A 23,612-nucleotide genomic window follows, 5' to 3' on the forward strand; every position below is an offset into this window, starting at 1 on the left:
GGTGCCAAACTAAAAAATACACCCAAGTTTAAGGGGCTGTCTATGTATTTTGGCCAACTCCATAATTTTTCATGAAACTCCATCACAATGTTTGACGAGAAAAGCTCAAACAACATACACTAGTTCACACACAGAGAGTTTCTAACTCCGGGATATTGCGTAAAATTTCACTTGTAAAAGTTTGTAATTCTAGCACAGTATAATGGAATTTTCTGTATTTTATCTTACAAAGTTTTGTTCCAGATATAATTTTTGCATTAAAAAGTGGCTATTTTTTATACTTTGAAAACACTAGCTCTATTTTAATTACAAGTTTAGAAAATCGTCAATCCGAATTACAACAACAATATATCTAGCGTAATCCCATAAATGGAGTTTGAAAATAATAGAGTCTATGCAGATATTACCCCTAGGCAATCTACATTATTTTACATATTTGCCTTGGAATGAAGTGAGTTCAAGCTTTTCTTTTTCCAAACATTAAAGAAGATCATATTTGTTCTTTAATTTGGGAACAGTTCCAATTTGTCACTCATGGTATATTCTATCCGTTCACTTTTACTTGTCCATTTTTGACTATGCACACCCCTTAAGAAATAAATGAAGTGCGTAATTTACCAATGTACCCATATTAATTGGTGCATAGTTTTATTGGATTTGAAAAATGAATTAAAGTGAGTATTTAATATTATGGGTAAAATAGAAAAAAATAAATTGTCTTTTCTTGATATGCTAAAAGTGACAAGTAAAAGTGAAAATTTATTTTTGAAATACTGGACAAGTAAAAGTAAAGATTTATTTTTGAAATATTGGACAAGTAAAAATGAACGGAGGGAATAGTTGCTAAGCGTAAAGGAACTATCCATTTTAGTCGTTTGTCGAGCAATGGCAACGAACACGGCATTTGATCTGTTTATCAACAACAAACTAATTAAATTAATCAAGATCTTTAGAAACCATTGAGTCGAGTATGTTTAGAAGCCATTAAATTTACTATTTTTCATTTATTAATGGCCAAATTCATCGATACACACTAATGGTCGTTCGGTTATTTCACTTGAACATTTTAACTAAGTTTTGTTTCATTTAAACACCTGAGGTATGGTCTGACTGTGACATTTAAACACTTTTCGTTGACTTGGCAATTTGCATGATTTGCACACCAAACTGGCGCATGAAGAGCCCAAAAAACAATTTTTTTTAAAATTCTTTTTATTTCCTTCGTCTTCTTTTTCTCTCTCTTTCTTCTCCATTTAACAAACCTTCCACCATTGCTATCTTGTTCACCGGAAAAAATCCAGTCCGCCACCACCCCCTGTCTCTCTAAGCGTTTACAGGACAAGAAAGATGATTTTTCTTTGGATAAATTTATTTAATAAACAAAAGAAAAATAAAATTCCCAAAAAGTTTTTTTTTTTTTTTTTAAACTTGTCATTAATGGAGTTTTTAGAAAGCTTGAAGGTTTAAAATGAGTTAATTGATTTGATGAAAATTTTGAGAAATTAATCTTGGATTGTCTTTAGGTCTTCGTGGAGAATCTTTAACTGAAGTTATAGCAAATTTAGAGGAGTTTCTTTTGAAAATTTGGACTAAAATCGTGGTTGTAACAAGAATAACATAAAGATGGTGAAGAACACCAAGAACGACTATTCATTTCAAAATTTTCAATTTGTCATTTTTCTTTTGTTAATAATGTATCTTGTTTTGATTGGGTGTAAATCAAGTCTTTCTTTTTCTTTTTTAGAGTGTTATTTTGAACTTGTTATTAAATATTCTAAAGTAGTTTTTTAAGTTAAAAAAGACACATGTCCTCATTTTATTCGACATTTGCCACGTCAGCAGAAAGTGTACTGCACACACTTTATAAATTTAGCTAATTTAGCAAAAAATGACTAAACGGCACAGTCGGATTCTACCTTAGGAATCTAAATGAAACAAAGTTTAGTCGACATGTTCAAGTAAAAGAACCGAACGACCACAGATATCTATTAATGGGTTTTGGCCTTTATTAATTAAGCGAGCTGAAGAGTGGATGTAGATGCAGATAGCTCCAAAACGGTAAGGTGAGATGACATATTTGTCTTATGAGAAAATAACAAAAATAGACCCTTATATTTGAGTTTATATTTAAAATAATCCCTTAAATATATTATTGTACAATTTTAATCCTTCAATTTTATCTAATGTAAAACACTTTTGGTCCCCATAAAATATATTTGTGAGCTATTTTTCATGTATTGAGAATATTTTTGACCTGATAAAAAAATAGTGTAACCTAAATTGGAACATGGAATTTCAAAATCTAATGTTCCCCTATTTTCTAAGCTTTTGTTAAATTGTTGCAGGAATTAAAATAAAAGCTTTTGTTTAACTGTATATTGTTTCTAACATAATCTAACTTCCGAAAAGACAAACAAAAGAATAAAGAATCATTACAGAAACCAGAAAAACAATAAAAAGAAAACAAGGGAAAAAAAAAAAAAACAGCAACAGATAACCTTAAAATGCAACTCCTTTTTGAATAATCCCCTTAACTTCTCTCTCTTTCTCTTTTCTCAGACAAAATAAAAACCCATCAGAAAACCAGCAAAGACCCCTTTGTTCTTCAAAATACCGCTATGGATTTACGTTCTGGTGGAAAAATTGTGACGAATAAACGAAAGAGATACGCCGTTGGTCCTTACGACCGTCCACAACAACAACCACAGGTCGAAGAAGAACCGTTTCCAAAAAGCCCTAATTGGCTAACCGGACATGTAATTCCTGCCACACGTACGATTCTTTCCGGTGCCGCTAAGATTCTGACATCTGTCTTTAATTCCGACCACTCTTCGTCTGACAGCGATTCCATGTTCGGTACTTTTTTCCAAATCTCTTTTAACTTTTCTTTTTTCATCTAGAAAGTATTAAATTACGAAAATGCCACTCATTTTAAAGTAGTGGATAGTTTAGGCGTTTATGTGTTTTAAATAATTGATGTATGCTTGAGTATTAAGTAAAAAAGTAATTAGTCGAACAAACTCAGCTATTAAGATTTCGTGTTGCTTTCTCTATTTATGTGACATAGAGTCCGTTTGGCTAAACTGATTTAAAGTAGCTGATAAGTATTAATAGTTGATAAACATTTTTAAGTGCTTAAGCTGATTTGAAAATAAACATTTGCGCGTTTGGATAAAAGTGCTGAAATTTATAATAAGCTACTGCAGTGTTTGGCAAAAAATGCTTACATACTAAGAACACTATTAAATGTTAAAATGACCTAAATACCCTTAAAGTTGTTTACACTACTAAGAACGTTATTCTTATAAGTTTTTAAATGTCAAATTAATTCAATACGCAATAATTTATGCCTCATTTTATTTTTGAAACAAAATTGATTAGATAAAATTATTTCTTATGAATATAAATTTTTTTATGATAAGCTACATTACAATCATAAGCTATAATAAAATAGTTAATAATCATACTAAAGTTCGTTAGTATAACTTACTCAAATAGTACACAAGATATTTGAATAAAAAAATAAATACATCACAAGTACATAGATATTGGTATCTGATAATTCACAAGACAGAATTAATACTACCTATATGTATAAACACAAAGTTAAACACAACACTGCACACATACTGGACATTAAGGCAGAAAAAAAAAAACATGAAAAAGGATTAGAACAAAAGCATCAAAACTTTTAAGCAAAGCAATTACGCTCTTCCTTAATAAAAGAATGTAAACAAACTTTGTAAACTAAAGAAGATGAAGAGCTTCAGATTCTCGTATGTTTTTAACTCTGGTAGAGGAGTTGCTGAGTTTTAAAGACGTAGGGTGAGGAAGTGATGCGATGAAAATAGTTTAGGGTTTTATTAGAGTAAAGGTATTTCAGGGATTACCGAATAATATTAGGGATATAGTAATAAAAGTCTTGGTCAAACTAATAGTCTGTTTGGACAAGTTTATTTTTCCCCCCAAAAGTATTTATTTTTTCAATAAGTGCTTATTTTAAAAAAAGTGAGGTGTTTGATCAAGCTTTTGGGGGAAAATAAGTGTTTTTTTGGGAAGTAACAGAAATAGTTTTTCAAGAGCTAAAAAAATAGCTTTTGCTAAAAAACACTTTTTTGAAAAGTACTTTTGAGAAAAATACACATAGAAACACTTTTTAAAAGCTTGGCCAAACACTAATTACTGCTCAAAAATACTTTTTAAATTAATTGGCCAAACACAAATTGCTTTTAGCCAAAAGTACTTTTGAAAAAATTACTTTTTAAAATAAGTTGTTTTTAGAAGCTTGGCCAAACAGACTATAAAAATGCTTATAAGCTTAAAAATAATAAGTTGGGAAAGACCAACTTATCCTTATGGCTTATTTTTGGCTTATAAGCACGTGACTTATAAGCTCTTTTATGTTTGCCAAACGCGGAGATAAGCCGAAAAGTGCTTATAAGCTGGTCAAGTCAAACACTCTCATATTTTTCTTTTCAGTCAGTCCAACAAAAATATCACTTTTATATTTAGAAGTCATACTCCCTCTGTTTCAATTTATGTGAACCCATTTGACTTTTAAACTTGTGGTGTTAAATGAGTCACATAAATTTTGTGTGGCTATAAATTATTGCATAATTATTTTCATATATAGAAAGAAGTCATTCTTTTTAGCATGAACTAATAAAAAACAGAGAAAGTATAATTTTATTAATTGATTTACAGGCACACAATATATAAAGCTTGTTGGACCATAAATTTTACAAATCACCAATTTTTTTCGTGCCTAATCAAGTGCTATGTGACCGAGTAGGGACCCAAGTAGTATTTGTTTCTTACTTCTTTTGAAAAAACAAAATCGAAAAAAACAAAACAAAGAACCAGAAGAAACCAAAAAAAAGAAAACAAAAAAAAAAAAAGAAACTGGAAAACAGATAACAAGAAAGAAAGGAACCTGAAAATGCAACTTCTTTTTGAAAAATGCCCCTAACCTCTCTCTTTTCTCAAACAAAAAACCGACACTTTCTTTTTCATAGTATTAGAGCGACACTTTAATACGGCCATGGATTCTCGTATTGGAGGAAAAATTGTAATGAATAAACGAAAGAGATACGCTGTTGGTCCTTACGACCGTCCACAACAACAACCACAGGCCGAACAGGAACCGTTTCCAAAAAGCCCTAATTGGCTAACCGGACATGTATTTCCTGCCACACGTACGATTATCTCTGGAGCTGCTAAGATTTTGACATCTGTCTTTAATTCCGATGATTCTTCCCAATCTTCATCTGAGTCTGATACCGATTCCATGTTTGGTATGGTACTCCTTTTTCCTTTTCTTTTTGTGATCTAGAAAGTGGTAAATTACGAAAATGCCACTTAATTTTCATTTTTTTTTTAAAATTGTGTGTATTTTTTCCCGCAATTTTGGTTCCTTTGATTGATTTAAGTTTCTTTTTTTTTTTTTTTACTGTAAATTATAGTTTGTGTGTAGGGTTGGTTTTTTTTTTTTTTTGGGTGCTTGGATTGATGTTTGTTTGAGTATTAAGTAATACAGTTTCTCTTTTCCTTTTTTTTTTTACTGCAAATTGTTGTTTCTCTCTTTTTTTTTTTTTGGGATCTAGAAAGTGATAAATTACGAAATGCCACTTAATTTTCATTTTTTAAAGTAGTGTGTTGTTTTACCCGCAATTTTGGTGCCTTTGATTGATTTAAGTTTCTCTTTTCATAGTTTTATTGCTGTAAATTATAGTTTTTGTGTGTGTATAGGGTTGGCTTTCATTTTAAAGTGGTGTTTTTGGGGTATTTTGGTTCTTTTGGTTGATGTTTGTTTGAGTATTAAGTTAAAAAAAAAAAAATAATCATTTTTTCTTACTGTGATCTAGAAAGTGATAAATTACGAAAATGCCAATCAATTTTTATTTTAAAATAGTGTTTTTTTTTTCCCGCAATTTTGTTCCATGGTTTTTTTTAGTGTAAATTATAGTTTGTGTGTTAGGTTGGCTTTAATTTTTGTGATTTTTGTTCAGAATACTAACTTTTCTGGAAATGTTATATATTATGCACTAGATGATTTTATTTTTATTTTATTTTATTTTTTGTGATTGAGAAAGTGATAAATTATGATAATAGCACTTATTGTTCATCTTAAAGTAGTGTTTTTTTTTTTATTGTTATTTTTTTTTTGATTAAGCACCGGGTGTCCGGGTCTCTTTGAGCCCCGGCTAATCCCGGGGGTGCACAGGCCCTCGGCAAGGAGTTTCCCGCAAGTGCACCACGGGTAATTCAGGGTTTTACCCCAGTCCGATGGCCCTCAGAAATTGTTATTTTGGTGCCTTCGTTGATGTTTGTTCGAATATTAAGTAAAATGTTTCTGTTTCCATGGGTTTTTTCTGTAAATTGTAGTTTGTGTATAGTGTTGGCTTTAATTTTTCTGATTTTTGTTCAAAATACTAAACTTATTACTTATTCATTATAACATAGTGGATTTTTTTTTTTTGGCATTTTGCATTTTGGTGACTTTGATTGATGTTTGTTTGAGTATTAAGTAAAATGTTTCTCTTTCCATAGGATTTTGTAGTGTAAATTATAGTTTGCGCGTCAGGTTGTCTTTAATTTTTGTGTTTTTTTGTTCAAAAAACTAATTTTCTGGAAATGTTATAGTATGAAGTATGAACTAGATGATTTCAGTTTGGTACGCTTCTCCAAAACTCTTTTTTTTTTTTGGTGTGTGATCTAGAAAGTGATAAGTTATGAAAATGCCACTTGTTCGTCATCTTAAAATGGTGGAATTTTATTTATTTTTTGCATTTTGGTGCTTTTGATTGATGTTTGCTTGAGTATTAAGTAAAAAGTTTCTCTTTTCATGATTTTTGTACTGTAAATTATAGTTTGTATGTCAGGTTGGCTTTACTTATAGTAAAATGCCACTTATTGTTCATCTTAAAGTTGTGAATTTTTATTTTATTTTCTGCACTTTTGGTGCCTTTGATTGATGTTTTTGTTTGAGTATTAAGTAAATTGTTTCTCTTTTCATGGTTTTTTTTACTGTAAATTATAGTTTGTATGTAGGGCTGGCTTTAATTTTGTGACATTTGTTCAAAATACTAACTTTTCTGGAAATGCCACTTATTGTTCTTCTTAAAGTAGTGGATTTTTTTTTGGGCGTTTTAGTGCTTTTGATTGATACTTGTTTGAATATGAAGTAAAAGATTTGTCTTTTCGCGGTTTTTGTAGTGTAAATTGTAGTTTGTATGTCGGGTTGGCTTTAACTTTTGTTGAAAATACTAACTTTTCTAGAAATATTAAAGTATGCACTAGATGATTTCATTTTTTTTTTGTTTTTTTGGTGTGTGTGTGCGCGTGTGGCGCTGGAGTGTAGGAGATTTTAGTTCAGTAAGACATCTTTTTGAAATTCCAGAGGCAGAGAGAGAGAGAGAGAGAGAGAGAGAGAGAGAGAGAGCGCTTGAGAATTAAAGTTGGTTTCGTGGATGTAGTCTCTGGGAGATGCTATTTAATTTATAATTATTTTTGGTAAGTACTACTCCATCTGTTTCAATTTGTTTGTCTTACTTTCCTTTTTCTGTTTAAAAAAGAATGTCACTTTCTACATTTAGTAATTCTTTACCCCTTACATCCTACATGGCATATTTACATTTAAAGGGCATTTTGAGACATTACACGCATCTTTAGTTTAAAACCACAAGATTCAAAAGTCTTCTTTATTTTCTTAAACTCCATGCCCGGTCAAACTAAGAAAATCAAATTGAAATGGAGGGCATATGGAATTGATAATTACGGTTTTGGACTATAAAGGTTCCCTAACATAATTCTAAATGGAGGCTGAGCGATGAGCCCACTCTGGCCTCGTGGGGCGGGCCCCTGTGGTTGCGAGCTGGAGCTGCCATAGCTTATGGCTATAGAAATGGGAGGGCCCCAGTTATTTCCAGTTCTCCCCATCAAGTTGAAGAAGACTCGCCCTTTCGGTTTCCCGTGGAAATGATGGAATAAGCTTTTCTTCCTCTTAGCGACTATGAGCTCCCTTTTTTGGGCTGCTTCGAGTGCCGATCTTCGCTTGGGTCGGCTCCGAGGCTCTACCCTGGCTTTTCATTGCTTTCTACATTATTGAAGTATAAGTACCTCACGTACAATTAGGAGTCAGACTAGTTATGGTGAAGATTTGTTGAGCCTGTTATTGTGTATTTAGTTCTGATATAAATTTTGAAAGACCTGAACCTGACATAACGTCTTGAGCATTGTTTATCAGAGATCCTGTAACCTAGAGGAAGATGCATGTTTATTGAAGTGGGGAAGCCAACTGAACCGTCTTTTTGGGTGGAAAAATAGTATTTACGTATGTAATTTGTTTTTGACAAATATAAATATAGTATGTGTAGTAAAGGTTATGCCCACTTGATAGTTGATGTCACTTGGTGTAGTGCTTAAGTGGTATTACATGAATGAGGCTGCTTGTTTAAAAAATCCCGCCTTTTCCTTCTAGCATTTGATTTTAGTTTATGTTATGTTTCAGAAGGAAACCCATTGCTAATTGTAAAAGGGAAAGATAAGTTCAAACATATTGCAATTCAGGGGGGTGGTTTGGTAATGTGATTTCTAAATACCACTTCAGTGTTATAAACATATTGCAATTTATTTGAGTTTGGCGGATGCACATTCACTGAAGCTGGTTCAACTGAATTGGCTTTGCTTGGAACAAATTACTAGTTGCATACGTGGATTGTATTAAAAAATAAAGTTGCATTATGTTTTAAAACAAATAAAAAATGAAACAAAGAAAAAGTTGCATTATATGTAGTAAAGGTTGTAATCTTGAAATTGATGTCTGTCTAAATTTTTGCATAAAATATTAAAATTGTGTTGTGTTCTCAGAAAAAGCATGCAGTCTTAAAAAAACGTGTTATGCCCCCCTCTCCACACACATAAAGAAAAAAGTAGTAGGCAAATCTCGCCTATCATATTTGGTGCAGCCCTTAATGTTAGTGGTGATTAATTTAAAGTCACTAGTCAGTCCAATGGCACGAGTGCAAGTTATCACTAGTCAGTCCAACTGCACGAGTGCATCACTAGTCAGTCCAACTGCATGAGTGCAAGTGAAAGTAAGGCGTAGTGTTGGAATTGCTATGTCGACATGTAGCTTATAAAATATCCGGTGCTTGTCTAGTTGCATTGCTCTTCTTTGTAGGCTTCGACACTTGGAATTTGGAAACTCCCTTGGATTCATTATGTAGTCTTGACACGTGTAGCAAGAATACCTCATTCAAGCTTTAAATAAACAAAGCTCTCTTGTACCGATGCTATTAGCTATTTCTTTGACATTTTAATATTAATTTCATCTCGGTATGAACTCAAATACCATGGTGGTTAATGAAACTATCTTGTCATGGCATGCTCTCATTTTCTCTTTGTTTTTCAACTAGCTTACATCTGGGTTTTATTGTAGAGGATGATGCTAGAGAGGAGAACGATATTTGCTCAGAAGTGGATGAGTTAAACAAGGTAATATACCTCATCTGATTATGTTATTAATTTTCAATTATTAAAAATCAAGTGATTGCCTCTCTACCTCCACGAGGTAGGGGCAAGGTCTGCGTACACTCTACCCTCCCCAAACCCCGCTTTTTGGTATTACACTGGGTTTGTTGTTGTTGTTAAAAATCAAGTAATTTTTGGGAATACCATGATTCTCCCAGTGATACGAGTTTGTTCTTCTGAATATGAAAGTTATCAGTAGCATATCAGATAGGGCTTCCCTTCTATGGGATATAATTGGTCTGTGTTAAAGGAATAAAAGTGTGGTATCTCTAGAAACTTAAGCTTTTAGATGAGATGGTCACGCGCTTTAACATGTTATCAGAGTAGACAAGATAGAAGTCCTGAGTTCAAGTCTCATTGCCACCCATTATCAAAAAAGTTCACTTGTTATAAAAAAATTCAAGCCTGCATGTAAGGGTGAGTGTTGAAGATATAATTAAGTAAATAAAAGTGTGTTATGTCTTAAAGCTTAAGTTTGTGAGATGGTCACACAATTCAACAATTTGGATGTGTTAATGGTTGACCCTGTCATCTGCCCTATCTCCAAATGAAAAGGAGAAAGGAGCACTTTTCCACTTTTTCAATTTTGAACTGTGTTTATAAGGAGATTATTATGTCTCTTTTGGAAGACGGAAAGATCATAGTCATAATCCAATATTCCGACATACAACCTTTAATTATTTTGTATTCCATCATTAGTGGCAAAGATCTGAAAAACTAGTCATATATTTGCTATATGTAAGGTCTAGATGGAGACAAGGCAAGGAAGTGTGGGATCTAGTTGCAACATGTCCTTTTTGGTGAATTGGAAAGAGAGAAGAAATAGATGGGCTTATGAAGGAGTCCAGAGCACATCATGGACACCTGAAAAGGTCCCTTTGTCATCAGTGTATTGTTGTTCAAAAGGAATAAACCACTTCGTAAAGTTGGAATAGATACTTTGGAGCTCAAAATGAAAATATTTATAGTTTTGCAGCTCCAACTTGGTGTAATATGAATAAATTACTCTTGAAGTATCAAAAAAGAAAATTCTATAATCTATTGAACTTCCTTTTTGTGTAGCATCCTCAATTAAGTGGAGAGAGAAGTCAAATCAAGCACCTAATTGAGCAGCTACTTATGCAGGAGACATTTTCAAGGTTAGTTGCAAAAGTTTCATCTATTTAATATGCTGAAATTTCTGTTTTCGTAGTGTTAAGGTGATATCTCTTGTATGTGAGGAGAGTTGTGTCTTATCCATGCTGTGATTTTTCTCTTTCCCAGATCTCCTTTCTTTGTGGAAATTTAACTAGATTATTCTTAAGTCTTAACTTTATATTTTAGCATTTGCATGCTAGTGTGATATCTGCCTTGATTTGTTTGCATTTTATCAATTCATTGCCCTTGTCTGCTCCCTTTTGCGTCCTTGGTCCTTTCTAAGTTTTGCTAACATTTGACACTCTTCATGCTGATGTACTTTGTATCATTCTCTAGGAAAAGGACAATATGAAGTTCAGATTTGGACTGTTTCAGTGATTTACACTCATCACTAAAATTTTCTAGTTAATAATATCTTTAAGTCTTCTTTAGTGTTTTTAGCTCTTCAATACTCTTTAAAAGATAGAGAGAGGGAGACCATCTGTAACTTTTTTTGAGTTTTTTGCCAAGGTCTTTTTAAAAAAAAAATGCATGCAATTTGATGAAAATGCGAGGCGTCGTTTGTCTGTTTTTGGGATTGCGTTCATTGAGGAACAACATAATTTGTTTATTGATTAGCTATTTTAAATATTCTTTTTGTAGTTGGTATATGTTTTTTAATACATAAATGGCTTGCAATGCCTCAAATTCATAGGAATCTGTCAATACAGAATGTTTAAAGCTGAGTATATGTTGTTTAAATTGTCTATGCATAACTCTTTCACTTGACACTCAAGGGATCCAGCAGTGATTGAAAAATACACACACACGCACACGCTCGCGCTCAGTCAGTTACAACCTACCATCTATTGGATTTTTTTTTTTTGTTTTTTTTTTCTTATTCTTCTTCTTCTACACGCTCGCACTCAGTCAGTTACAACCTACCATCTATTAAATGTTTTTTTTTTTTTTTTTTTTTTTTTCCCCTTTTTAATTCAAGCATAGGGATCAGATTGGTATAAGTGTGAGCTCCCAGATTGCCGTAAGGCTTTGGGCTGGAACGCCCTTCTCGCATATTTTTAAATGCGAGCAATGACCACTTATCGCATCCCCTATTGAATGTTGACATTATCATGTACTGCTAATCCCGAAAGAATGAAGAAATATTTATGATCACTTAATGAAGTCTCAAGAAAAGACTGATTTATGATCACATAATGAAGAAGTTTCGAGTCTTACCGTCACCTATTATCAAAAAGAATATTCCCGTGCTTGCTCCATGTAAAAGAATCAGCCCGCACGTGAGGAGCCGTGTTGAAGGGATAATTAAGTAAAAAATGCTCTCTCTAACAATATAAGCTTCTAAATAAGATAGTCACACATTTCAATATGAGAAGAAACTAACATTGGGCCTAATACAACCCCAAAGCTAGCTCATGAGATGAAGATCTCCCAAGACCATATGAAGAGACCAATTTTCCTTCCCATTCCTGGTGTGGGACTTCAATACCCCTCGCACGCCTAGGATTGAACATCTGGGAGTGTGGATAATAATACCCATCATTGGGTAAACCAAGAATTGAGAGGGGTCTGGCTCTGATACCATGGGAAGAAATGGACATTGGTGCTAACTTAACCCGCTCATGAGGTGAGGATCGCCAGACCATATAAAGAGACAAATTTTTTCCTCCCACAACTGAGTGGGACTTCAACAAAGGCTTTAAAGTCGTCTAGGATATTACTATTTGGATGTCAAGCATTTAGGAGAAGTTCCACATAAATTGAAGGGAGTAAATATTGACCAGAAGAAAAAAATTGCCTAGCACATTTGGGAACTATTACCAAATGATAGCTTAAGTAGTAATAAAGGGTACAGATGTACTTGAGGTCGAGTGAACAGTGAATCTTTTTTTTGGTCAAGAACAGTAAGCTACTACCTCAGGAAATTAATTCTGCCTTCTTTTATATTTGTGCAAATTCTAAGGTTATCTTCACACATGCACAGAGAGAGAGAGAGAGAGAGGGAGGGAGGGAGGGAGGGAGAGAGAGAGAGACCATGAGTTAGAAGCAGGTTTTTGCTGCTAGCAATTTGGAAGAAAAGGTCTACACTTAATACTAGTAGGTGAGATGAGGAATTCATATTCAGTACATATGACAAGCACTCCAACTAGATAAAGTGGGTAAGCCTTACTCAATAGCCAACTGTGTCCGTCATATCAGATACAGAAACTATGTTCATGTAATCAGAGGAGGGTGATCAAATCTCTAATACTCGATTGGAGGGCTGACATATATTGTTTCCAGGAAACTAAAATGGAAGGGGATTATGGGGAAGTAGTTAAGCATTTATTCAGTAATAGATGGGCAGATTACGTGGGTTTGGAGGCCAATGGTAGAAGTGGAGGGATTCTTATCATGTGGGATAAAAAGGTTTGGACAGGGGAATTAATCAATTTTGGTTTTTCCTCTATTTCCTGTAAACTCTGTTCTAGATTGGACAATTGCAGCTGGGTGTTAACTGGGGTTTATGCTCCTAATTGCAGAAAAGAAAGAAAGGAGCTTTGGATGGAACTAGCAGGAACTAGAGGGGCATGTGAAGGAGCCTGGGTAGTGTGTGGGGATTTTAACACCACCAGGTTCCCTACTGAAAGAAGGAATTGCACTGTTGTATCTAGAGCTATGAAGGATTTCTTTAGAATCATTGAAGACCTTGAACTTGTGGATCCTCCTCTGCTAGGTGGAAAATACACTTGGTTCAGGGGTGATAATTATGAATGTTCCTCAAGAATTGATAGATTTTTGCATTCTGTGGAATGGGATGAAAATTTCAGCATGATTAAACAATTTGTTTTACCAAGGATTATCTCTGATCATTCCTCTATATCATTGAAATGTGGAGAATGGGATTTCTCAAAATCATATTTTAAATTTGAGAATTGGTGGATGGAGGTTGCAGGTTTCAAGGAAAGGGTGGAGGAATGGTGGACATCTTGTGAAGAATCAGGTAGACCAGATTATATTTTGGCCTGTAAACTGAGGTTCCTGAAATCAAAACTGAAGGAGTGGAGTGCTTTAAATGGGGGGAATCTGAAGGTCAAGAAAGTAGATATCCTATACAAAATCAACTCTATGGATTCCATACAGGAGCAAAGAACCTTAACAGAAGATGAACTACTTTTGAAAGCAAGTTTACAAATGGAGTATCATGAAGTGGCAAAAAAATGAGGAAATCTCATGGAGACAAAGATCTCGAATTCTATGGCTGAAGCAAGGGGATAAGAACACTAAGTTCTTTCAGAGGATGGCTAATTGCCATAAGAGGTACAACCACATTGACAGTCTAGAAGTGGAGGGAGATACCATCACTGATCCACAAATAATTAAGGGGCAAATTGTGGATTTCTATCGGAGACTTTACACTGAGACAGAATCCTGGAGACCTAGCTTCAATCTACAAGGAGAGTTCAGAGTTACTGAAGAGGAAAATGTTTGGCTACAGAGAGACTTTGAAGAACAAGAGGTGCTCGACTGTTTGAAATCGTGTGCAGCTGACAAAGCTCCGGGTTCAGATGGCTATTCTATGGGATTTTTTCCATTGCTGCTGGGAGATTGTGAAAGAGGATCTGATGAACACTGTTAGGAATTTCCATAGAAGTGAATTCTTTGAAAAGAGCTTTAATGCAACTTATATTGCATTAATCCCTAAGAAGAATGGTGCCAAGAGACTAAAAGACTTCAGACCCATTAGCCTGATTGGGAGTGTGTATAAAATCATCTCTAAGTTGCACACAGAGAGGCTTAAGAGAGTGATCAACAAGTTGGTAAATGGACACCAAATGGCTTTCATAAGAGGCAGACAAATTATGGATGCAGCTTTGTTAGCAAATGAATGTGTTGATTCTAGACTTAAAGGACAGAAAGCAGGCATATTATGCAAACTTGATATTGAGAAGGCATATGACCACGTTAATTGGAACTATCTACTTAAAGTTCTAAAAGACATGGGTTTTGGGGTGAAGTGGATTAAATGGATTTCTTTTTGCATAAAGATAGTAAAATTTTCAGTTTTGGTGAATGGTTCACCAGAAGTTTTTTTTGCCTCAGAAAGAGGTTTGAGGCAGGGAGACCCTCTTTCACCTTTCCTCTTTCTCATTGCCATGGAGGGTATAAATCAGATGTTTCAGGTAGCAAAGGACAGGAGTTTTGTGAAGGGGTTTAGAGCTGCAGTTGGGGGGAACAATGGCACTGAGATCACACATTTACTATATGCAGATGATTCACTGGTTTTTTGTGATGCAGATATCAGCCAGGTGGAATATTTGAGGTCTATTTTGGTGATTTTTGAAGCAGTATCAGGGCTACATGTTGACTGGAATAAGAGTATGTTGTTTCCAGTCAATAAAGTGGATAATATTCAAGTGCTAGCAGAAATTCTAGGGTGTGAGGTGGGAGCCTTACCCACCATTTACCTAGGACTCTCCTTGGGTGCAAAAAGTAAAGCTCTGGAAATTTGGAATGGTGTTTTGGAAAGGTGTGAAAAGAGGCTTGCTAGTTGGAAGGGGCAGTATTTATCATTGGGCGGCAGAGTCATTTTAGTCAACAGTGTACTGGATGCCCTCCCCACATATGTCATGTCTCTGTTTCCTATCCCATCTAATGTTCTGAAAAGAATAGATTCATTGAGGAGAAATTTCATTTGGCAAGGCAACAAAGAAAGGAAAGCAATCCATTTGGTTAAATGGGACTGCCTCATCACCAGTAAGAAGGATGGAGGACTAGGCTCCATAATCAAAGCTTACTTATGAAGTGGTTGTGGAGATATAACATGGAGGCCAATGCATTATGGAGGAGGTTTGTGCATGATAAATATGGCCAAGAAGAAGAGTGGTGCTCTAATACAGTTAATAGCCCCTTTGGAGTTGGTGTTTGGAAAGCTATTAGATCATTGTGGCCATCTCTGGCTGAAAAAATCAGTATAAAAGTGGGCAATGGAAGGAAAATTCTCTTGTGGCATGACAACTGGCTTGGGCATGGATCCTTAAAAGATTTGTTTCCTGAGTTCTATAATATTGTTACTCTACCAGATGCAAAACTTGAATCAGCTAAAGGAGTACATGGATGGAATATTACTTTCAGAAGATTACTGCATGACTGGGAATTGGAAAGAGCTGTGGAATTATTCAAGACCTTGGAACAATTTCAAGGTTTTAAAGAATCCGAGGATTCTTTGTACTGGAACCATGGCAATAATGGTGTTTTTACTGTCAAATCAGCATACAATTATTAGCTTAGGCAATATACACAGTCCGATCAGTGGCCATGGAAATCCATTTGGAAGACTAAGGCCCCGTATAAGGTTTCATGTTTCTCTTGGCTGGTAGCAAGAGAAGCATGTCTCACCCAGGAAAACTTAAGGAGAAGGGGTTTTCATCTATGTACTAGATGTAAAGTGGTGCAGTTAACTTATTTTTTGTGCTTGAACACTGATGTGAATTGATGAATCTTGAATAAAAATTGAGTACGGTGTCGACTCTTTGACAGCCAGATGACATGCATGTGTTTCATAAGAGCAAAATATGATGGGTGTCTGCAAGCTCGCGCACACACACACACACCCAAAAAAAAAAAAAGTGGGGTCAAAAGAAATATGTTTTTTTTTTTTTTTTTTTTGGGTTCTAGCTTTCTCTCAACCAAATTATACTATTAACTTCGCAGGGAGGAGCGTGATCGGTTAGTAACGATCATCAACTCAAGGGTTGTGGATTCTTCTTCATTACCAGAAGGGGAAGGCAGTTTGGGTTTGCACTCCACGGATGGTAATAATTTAAAGAATCTATCATATGGTTATTGCTAGTGTTCTTCCTGCGAAGTGTTTGCTTAAAGCTGAATTGTATTCTGTGTCTCATTCAGATACATTGGACCACAGCAGTCAAGCAATTATAGAAGCGAGGAAATGGTTAGAGGAAAAGAGAGACGGATTGCGTTCAGATGTTACTCTCGGAGGTTTAAGCTCTGTGCTTAAAGATGTAAGTAGCTCCTTTTATCTGTCTGTGGAATTCTCTAATTTTTTCACATGGTTTATGTTAATTTACAACATTATAATCTTCCCAGCTTTATCTTTTGAAGTTCTGTGCATGGTATTTTTGATTGTTTTTCCCTTCCTTGGCATGAATGCCTTCTTTTAATATCTTGACCAGGTATTTCTCCTCTCTTTCACATACCTAAGTTTTTCTTTTCCTCGAGTCTCCACTTGCTTTAAAGATTGGATCTCATTGTTAATTGACCACTTATCAGAGACGTGCCACCATTAGAAACCAGCCTGTCTAGGTGATTATGTTCTCGATGCGTTTTCTCCGTTTTCTGGAGAAACTTTGCATTGTTGTCACCCTGCTTAGGCCAATTGCTTCTTGATTTTTGGCTCCAAAATATTTCGTTGAGTTTAGAAGATCCTCCTTTGTATCAATTATATCTAATTTATGGGCCAAATTTGGGCCTGCTATTATACTGGATGAACTTTTTTGAGTTCTTTTGCTGAATACATACGATGTGGGATTTCACTGGGATGTTGTTGTTGTTTGCTGAATACATAAATGTCCTTGTTAGTTTCTTCATTTATGATGTGCTGCTTCTTTTAAAAAGTCATTTTAATGTTGAGTCTAATTTGATTTTGGAAACTTGAACAATGAGAGAGTGTTTTTCCCACTTAATCTGAATTAGTTGCCTCATTTATATGGTGTTTTTCCCACTTAATCTGAATTAGTTGCCTCATTTATATGTATTTTATCTATAATATTAATTCTACCTCGAACTTCCAATCTTTCTTTTTCTACAACGAGAGCTTAGTGGTGGTACTAGTGTTTCTCATGTAATATTTTGCCTGCACACACACATACATTTTACTGCTTTCAGCTATGTGATACCAAAGTGCAGCTATATAAGAATGTTTGTTGATGCTGCTTTTGATATCTTTCTTGTGAAAATATAGGTGGATGATACTTTTGGCTCACCTGTAGAAATGGCCAAGTCATATATGAAGGTTCGTCCACCATGGGCGTCTCCTGCTGTTGATCGTGGTGGACTTAGAACCCCCTCAAAAATGAAGGCAAAGCTCTTTGACGAAGAAACACCATATACTGTCAGTGGTGATTCTCTGTCTTCCTTGAAGGTATTTGAAGATTTCAACTTTGCTTTTATTACTGCCTTTTCACCTTCAGTTCGAGCCTTGGAGGATGTACAGTCCTATTTATGGACCGGTGGTTGAACCTAGTTTTCTAACATTAGGCAACAATGTCCTACTATTAACATTAGAAGCTTTGATGAGTCAGAGCCAGAGGCGAATCCTGGATTTCAAGAGGATGGATTCACCATTAGTTGCTAAGATTTTTTTTTTTTTTTTAAAAGGACGCAAAAGTGTATTTAGTTGGGTTCGATCCTGCGACCTTAAGGAGTTAAGCCCAACACTTAACCAGTGCTCCACTCAATCTTGTTTGACCATGTGTTCCTTCAATTAATATTAGATATATTTTAAGAATTATATACATAATATACCGAGTTTAGTTGGGTAACCATGTGTTCACTAGACCCATTTTTCCTACCTAAATTCGCCCCTGGTCAGAGCACCAAAATAGCTTTCAGATAGAAAGAACTTATTTGTAAAGCAATAAATTGGAGATCAGGCTACTTTCTTGTCAAAAAAATAAAAAGGTCGAAAGGGGAATACAGAGAAGAAATGATGCCTAGATGCATATCAGCTGTTGTACTTGCTATTCTCAAACTTTTATCTTTTTTGTGCCCTTGCTGTGTTTCAATCACACGAATGTGCTTCTTGACTCCACTTAACAGTGGTGCTTAAACTGCAAAATTTCTTACACTGAACCCTATTTATACCTTTACTTTACACAGTATGTCATGAACGTTTTCCAATGTGGGACAGTAAGTGTAATACTATATATATGAACTATCTAACCCTCCCCTTCAAGCCGGTACATTTAAGTCATGTGTACCGAGCTTGTTGCAGATTTAACAAATACCGTGACCAGTAAGGGACTTGGTGAAAATATCTACAAGTTTTTCATTTGACTTCACAACTTTTGTAACAATATCTCCTGAGAGTATCTTTTCTATGATGAAGTAATACTGTGACGATCAATCTCAATGTATTTAGTCTTCTTATGGAACACCGGGTTTTATGCAATATGAAGGGCTGTTTGATTATCACACACAAGTTTCATTTGACTGATTTCTCCAAATTTCAATTCTCTGAGCAACTATTTAATCCAAACTATCTCATTGCTCGATATTCTGCTTATGTACTAGATTGAGCAACCACCTTCAGGTTCTTGCGCTTTCAAGACACCAAATCATCTCCTACTAAAACACAATATCCAAACGTACGATCTTGTGCAATCAACATCTGTGTATCCAACGATTTGCTTATATATCGAAGGTTGCGGATAAGTTGATATGTTTGATGAAGTAAGATGTTTCATTACTAGTATCAAGATGCCGTAAAGATACTTAAGTAGCCAATGTTAGCTTCATTACAATGTGTTCAATCTACCAGTTAGGGAGGATGGCCCTCGATTTGTTTGAGATGCAATGGGTGATGCCGGGCACAGTGAGGGAGGTTTTGCAAAGTTGGATGCATAAGAGGGGGAAGAAAAGCCCAAGGGCATGGAGTGTTGCCCCTTTAGCAATCATGAGGGTAAATTGGAAAAGAGAAATAGGAGGGCTTTTGAAGGGGTGGAGCAAGATTTTGGAAAAATACAAAAAAGTCTTTTGTCTCTAGTTTCTTTTTGGTGTACTTTCGAGGTCCCTATTTGTATAGAGAATTGGATCTCTTTTGTTGAGAGCCATATTTTGACGTAGGTTCTCTACTTTTGGTATACGGCTTGTATACGGGGACTCCCCAATTGTTAATAAAATTATTTACCTTACCCAAAAAAAAAAAACAAAAAAAAACAAAAACAACAATGTGTTCCAATCAAAGCAGGGAGCTAACCAAAAATAAATCAACAAAAAGATATGGCTTAAGTCAAAGTAAGTGAACTGAACTTTGGAATTTGATATGTACAATTGAGTTGGCGGATAGTTAAGAAGGGATCTCATTGCCTTGCAATGGGTTGATAAATTTAGAACTTCTGAAAAAATTAAGCTCTTGGACTTAGGATCTACTTATAAGAAGTCTTTTTACATTAGATCGAATTGTTGTCAATCAAGTATTAAACAGCATTGCCAAAAGTGTGAACCAAAGGTTGTAAGCTAAAGAAATAAAAAAACATTCTTAAAGCAGTTCATCCATGTAGTCCGATATGTGCACGCGGTTTAGAGGACATTGATATAGGATCGATCGACTTGCATCCGGTTATAAACTTAGAACTATACAAAAAACAAGCTGGTTGATGCTTTGACTTAAGATCTAACCTTATAGCAACTTATTAACTTGAAATGCTATCATTCTGATAATAAAAATGGTTAGTGTTTGTGAAATTTTGTTAGTCTCAACTTGATTAATACAACTTCATAAAGAGACTAGATATATCACAGAGTTTCCTTAGTGACTAGTCCTTATCTTTGCATGTTTAATTGTTGCATCAACAAATTTATTTTTGGTGCATATAAAAAATTTTTGTTTACTCCTTACTCTCTCGGCAATTCCTCAGAATACTGAATTAAGTATTATGTCATAGCTGTACCTTTGATCACACTTCATCATGTTAGTGATTTGAAGGAGCTCCTTATTTTTGAACTTATAAGTTAGGTATGTCATGTGGTCAAGGATGATGAAACAGCTATTAAGTAGTACTAATTCCATTTACTTTATCAACATTATTTGCTGTCTTCTGATACGTGCTTTGCAACTGGATCACAGAAAAATTCTTATGCATCTGGCTCATGGAATATTCATGAGGAAATACGAAAAGTCCGGTCAAAAGCAACTGAAGATCTTTTACGTGCCCACCCTTTCAAGGAAACTAACTACCAATTACGTTCCGTAGAACGCAAAGCAGAACCAAAATCTGCAGTTGGTGATTTGACGGGAACCAGTACGGCAGAGAAGAGAAATGACTCAAGTTCTTTGAGACTTGCTAAACTGTCAGATGTACCCATTAAGTGGTCAGGTGTGTTGTGCTCTAATCATGGCCTTTTAGACTGGTCTTATGGTCTTGTCTTGGTTTTAGTTATGTCTTCTGCTTCAAATTACTAGCCTTTTTTAGAACCTCATTTCTTCCCTTTCAGATGTGGAAATAACACAAGATGGTGGAGAAAGTGAGAGTGGGCCTTTAAATCCTGCCTCTTCTATTCAACTGCAAGATCAGGTAACCGTTTGTTTTAGGGATTTAAGTACCTTATTCAGCATTTGGATATAAAAAGATAGTATCTCATATGGACAACAAGATGTTTACTTATGTACTTTTGTCCTTGTACTGTTCAAACTTACAGGCTATTGAGGCAATTCGGGTTGGTGAGCATGCTGCTTCTGAATCTTACAGGCCTAATGGTCCAGTTGTTTCCTCAGAGCACAATGATGGTACTTGAGGCCATTCTTTATGATTTTTCTGTTGGTTTTATGTTGTGAAGCTAATTGTCAGTAATGGGTTCAAAAGTCAACTTATTCCTACTTAGCCATGCAATATATGAAGTTGCCTGAGTGGCATCTAATTCGTATTAGATCATCTGTACAAGTCGAAATTGTTGCCTTCTCTTACCTGGTCAGATAGGAGTTCAAAATTAGCTTACTAGGCATGTGGGTTTAGTTTTGTGAATGGTCTGATGGAGATGTAAACGAAGATGGAGGCATCTTATACTTCCCTAGCGTTTGCCTTTACAAAAAAAAAAAAAAAAGATACTTCCCTATCGTCTCCCCTGATGGAAGTTGGTTTCTTGGTTAGTTATCTTGTATTCAGTTTTCAGGTCAGGTCAATGGTGGATTTTATCAGGGACCTCAAAAGCCATGGTAGTGACAGTAGTCTGTTGACCCGGGCGGGTGGGGGTGGGGGGGGGGTGGGGGAGTAAGTGAGGACATGTGATACAGAACCATTGTGACTGCAATAGTGCAACCAACGGTAAGGCCCAGGATGGCTGTGGAGGAGTACAAATTTGAATTCAACTTGTATCTTAAAGGAGCTACATGCAAAGCAAGAAAACTTGGGCTTGTGACCAATGTGGTGAAATGGATTTTGATATCTGGTTTAGTTTAGAGCAAGTTTTGAACTTTAAGGCCAACAAGTAATAACAAGAGAGGATGGAACCTGCGAAGACTTTAACTTGGTAATTATCCGATGCTTGTACCAGGGTGAAGGCTGCCAGAAAATTACCTTAAAGAAAATGCTCAGCTCTTAATTGCTCACTTCCAAATATCTAAACTAAATTGAATTTACTTCAACATATTGCATCCCAACATCACATATGATGTGAGTGAAACCAGCTTGTCCTGCACTGGTCGTCAAGTTTACAAGCTGTTTGATTGGCAGGCTCCACTAGCATTTGGCTACCACTGCTGGTCTAGGCTAAGACTACAAAACTTTAGCACTGTTCACGTAGTGGGAAGTGTAGTTCCAGATTTAGTATATCCTCTTGCAAAACATGTGCATTCAATGCTAAATTAGCTTGTGTATCGTGTCCAAGAGTAGTAATTAGTCTTATTCTCATCTGTTCCTCTACTGTTCTTGTGATTATGGAAGAGTTTGTAATTGGTTAATTATAAGTCCTGAAATTTGCAATTCAGTGGCTTTTGGTATATGCATTTTTCTGTCTTTCTTTTTTCCTTATGTTCTGCAGGGTGAGCTAACTGCTGATCTCTTTTTCTCCAATATGGTCAATTTAATTTCACTTGTATTTTACCCAATTTTACAAGTTCAGGTCTTCATATAACTGGCTCTGACGCACAGGAAGAGGCTCGACCAAATTTAGCGCAAAGTTCTAATGGCTATACATCATTAGAAGCTAGGTAAAAGAATGAATGATGTAGCTCTTTAATTTTTCTGGAGCTCGAATCCCAATAATGCTAGTTCTCTTGTCGATAGTTTGTCTGCAGGTCAAACTAGGGGACAAAATGACGTGCATGTTGGTGGTGAGAAGCCGAAACCAGGAACATCAAGTCAGGACAAGTCGACTAAATCTAACCAAGTGGAAGAGAAGTGTGAGCTTCTTAGCGAATCTGCTGTGGATGTTCCTGACATGAATGAAACAACCGAGAGTCCCGCTGTTTCCATCCCTAGTGAGGATTTATCGCAGGAGGAACCGGGTTTGGTACGTGACTTGGCAAAGAATGGGAAAGTTGTGAAAAAGAGACCGGTGAGAAATGCTCGAAAGACCAGAGCAAAGAGATAAATGATGAGATAAGTAGACCAGGCAGTCTGTAGACCTGAAGCTGTTGTATATTAGCTTAAAGGAGAAATTTAAGCTACTGTAGGAGGATCCTTGAGTCATTTTTCCTTTTTTTCTTTTTTAAGACCACGTGTGTAGTATTAATCGTAAGTTCATGTAGGACTCACCATTCTCTCTCGTCTTGAATACCCATTTCTAAATAGTAGAAATTGAGGTTCTTCTTAACTCGCCTATCACTTTCTTGAGTTGATATTTAACTTGCACCCGAGGGATTCAATCTTCCGTGAGGTTTTAGCGGGAGTTCCTTTTTGATGACCATTCGCGAGTGGCTCAAGGGATAAAGAAGTCCCCTATCTGATTCTCTTCGTTGACAATTTGAGAGAGATCTGAACCAGGAGGCAAGTCTACTAATCAAATAGCGATTTTCGTTGTCTTTTTCCCCCCTTAAGAGTGTATTTGTAACTTTGTGCTTATTCAGATGTTTTAGATTTTGATTTGACGTCCCAACACAATCAAGATTTGATCATTTAATGTATCTCTAGTACCTTCAAGCAGGCGTACCAAGAAACTTTCTGGAAGTTCCCTTTTTGATCTTTGGCTATCCCTGATTTAAAAATAGAAATTTTTAATTTTAC

General features: G+C 35.5%; 1 protein-coding gene and 1 non-coding gene across 4 annotated transcripts; one reads left to right on the top strand and one right to left on the bottom strand.

The window, feature by feature from the left end:
• The first annotated feature begins 2,483 nt into the window (after positions 1-2,483).
• On the top strand, positions 2,484-23,528 carry LOC132609495 (protein KAKU4). Of its 3 annotated transcripts, none has more exons than XM_060323502.1 (11): positions 2,484-2,856; positions 9,440-9,495; positions 10,594-10,670; positions 16,363-16,463; positions 16,558-16,673; positions 17,633-17,812; positions 20,519-20,768; positions 20,887-20,966; positions 21,076-21,178; positions 22,510-22,597; positions 22,674-23,528. In XM_060323502.1, the coding sequence occupies exons 1-11, from the start codon at positions 2,619-2,621 to the stop codon at positions 22,978-22,980; spliced, it is 1,596 nt and encodes a 531-aa protein (XP_060179485.1). In that variant the 5' UTR covers positions 2,484-2,618; the 3' UTR covers positions 22,981-23,528. The 3 variants fall into 3 exon arrangements, with proteins under 3 accessions (XP_060179485.1, XP_060179483.1, XP_060179484.1); XM_060323500.1 differs by lacking the exon at positions 2,484-2,856 and adding an exon at positions 4,832-5,294; XM_060323501.1 differs by lacking the exon at positions 2,484-2,856 and adding an exon at positions 4,842-5,294 and having other exon boundaries at positions 21,091-21,178.
• LOC132612491 (small nucleolar RNA Z279/snoR105/snoR108) lies at positions 11,652-11,759 on the bottom strand. The gene has a single exon (XR_009571846.1). It is a non-coding gene; the product is annotated as a small nucleolar RNA Z279/snoR105/snoR108 (small nucleolar RNA).
• Positions 23,529-23,612: the final 84 nt, after the last annotated feature.

This window comes from Lycium barbarum, chromosome 9, assembly GCF_019175385.1.
Source record: "Lycium barbarum isolate Lr01 chromosome 9, ASM1917538v2, whole genome shotgun sequence".
Classification (NCBI taxonomy): domain Eukaryota; kingdom Viridiplantae; phylum Streptophyta; class Magnoliopsida; order Solanales; family Solanaceae; genus Lycium; species Lycium barbarum.

Bases quoted from the DNA above. Each gene is read 5' to 3' on its own strand.
- LOC132609495 (XM_060323500.1), top strand. From the start codon at position 5,042: ATGGATTCTCGTATTGGAGGAAAAATTGTAATGAATAAACGAAAGAGA. The intron at 9,496-10,593 runs GTAATATACCTC...CTTTTTGTGTAG, and splicing joins AAGTGGATGAGTTAAACAAG to CATCCTCAATTAAGTGGAGA. The intron at 16,674-17,632 runs GTAAGTAGCTCC...GTGAAAATATAG, and splicing joins TAAGCTCTGTGCTTAAAGAT to GTGGATGATACTTTTGGCTC.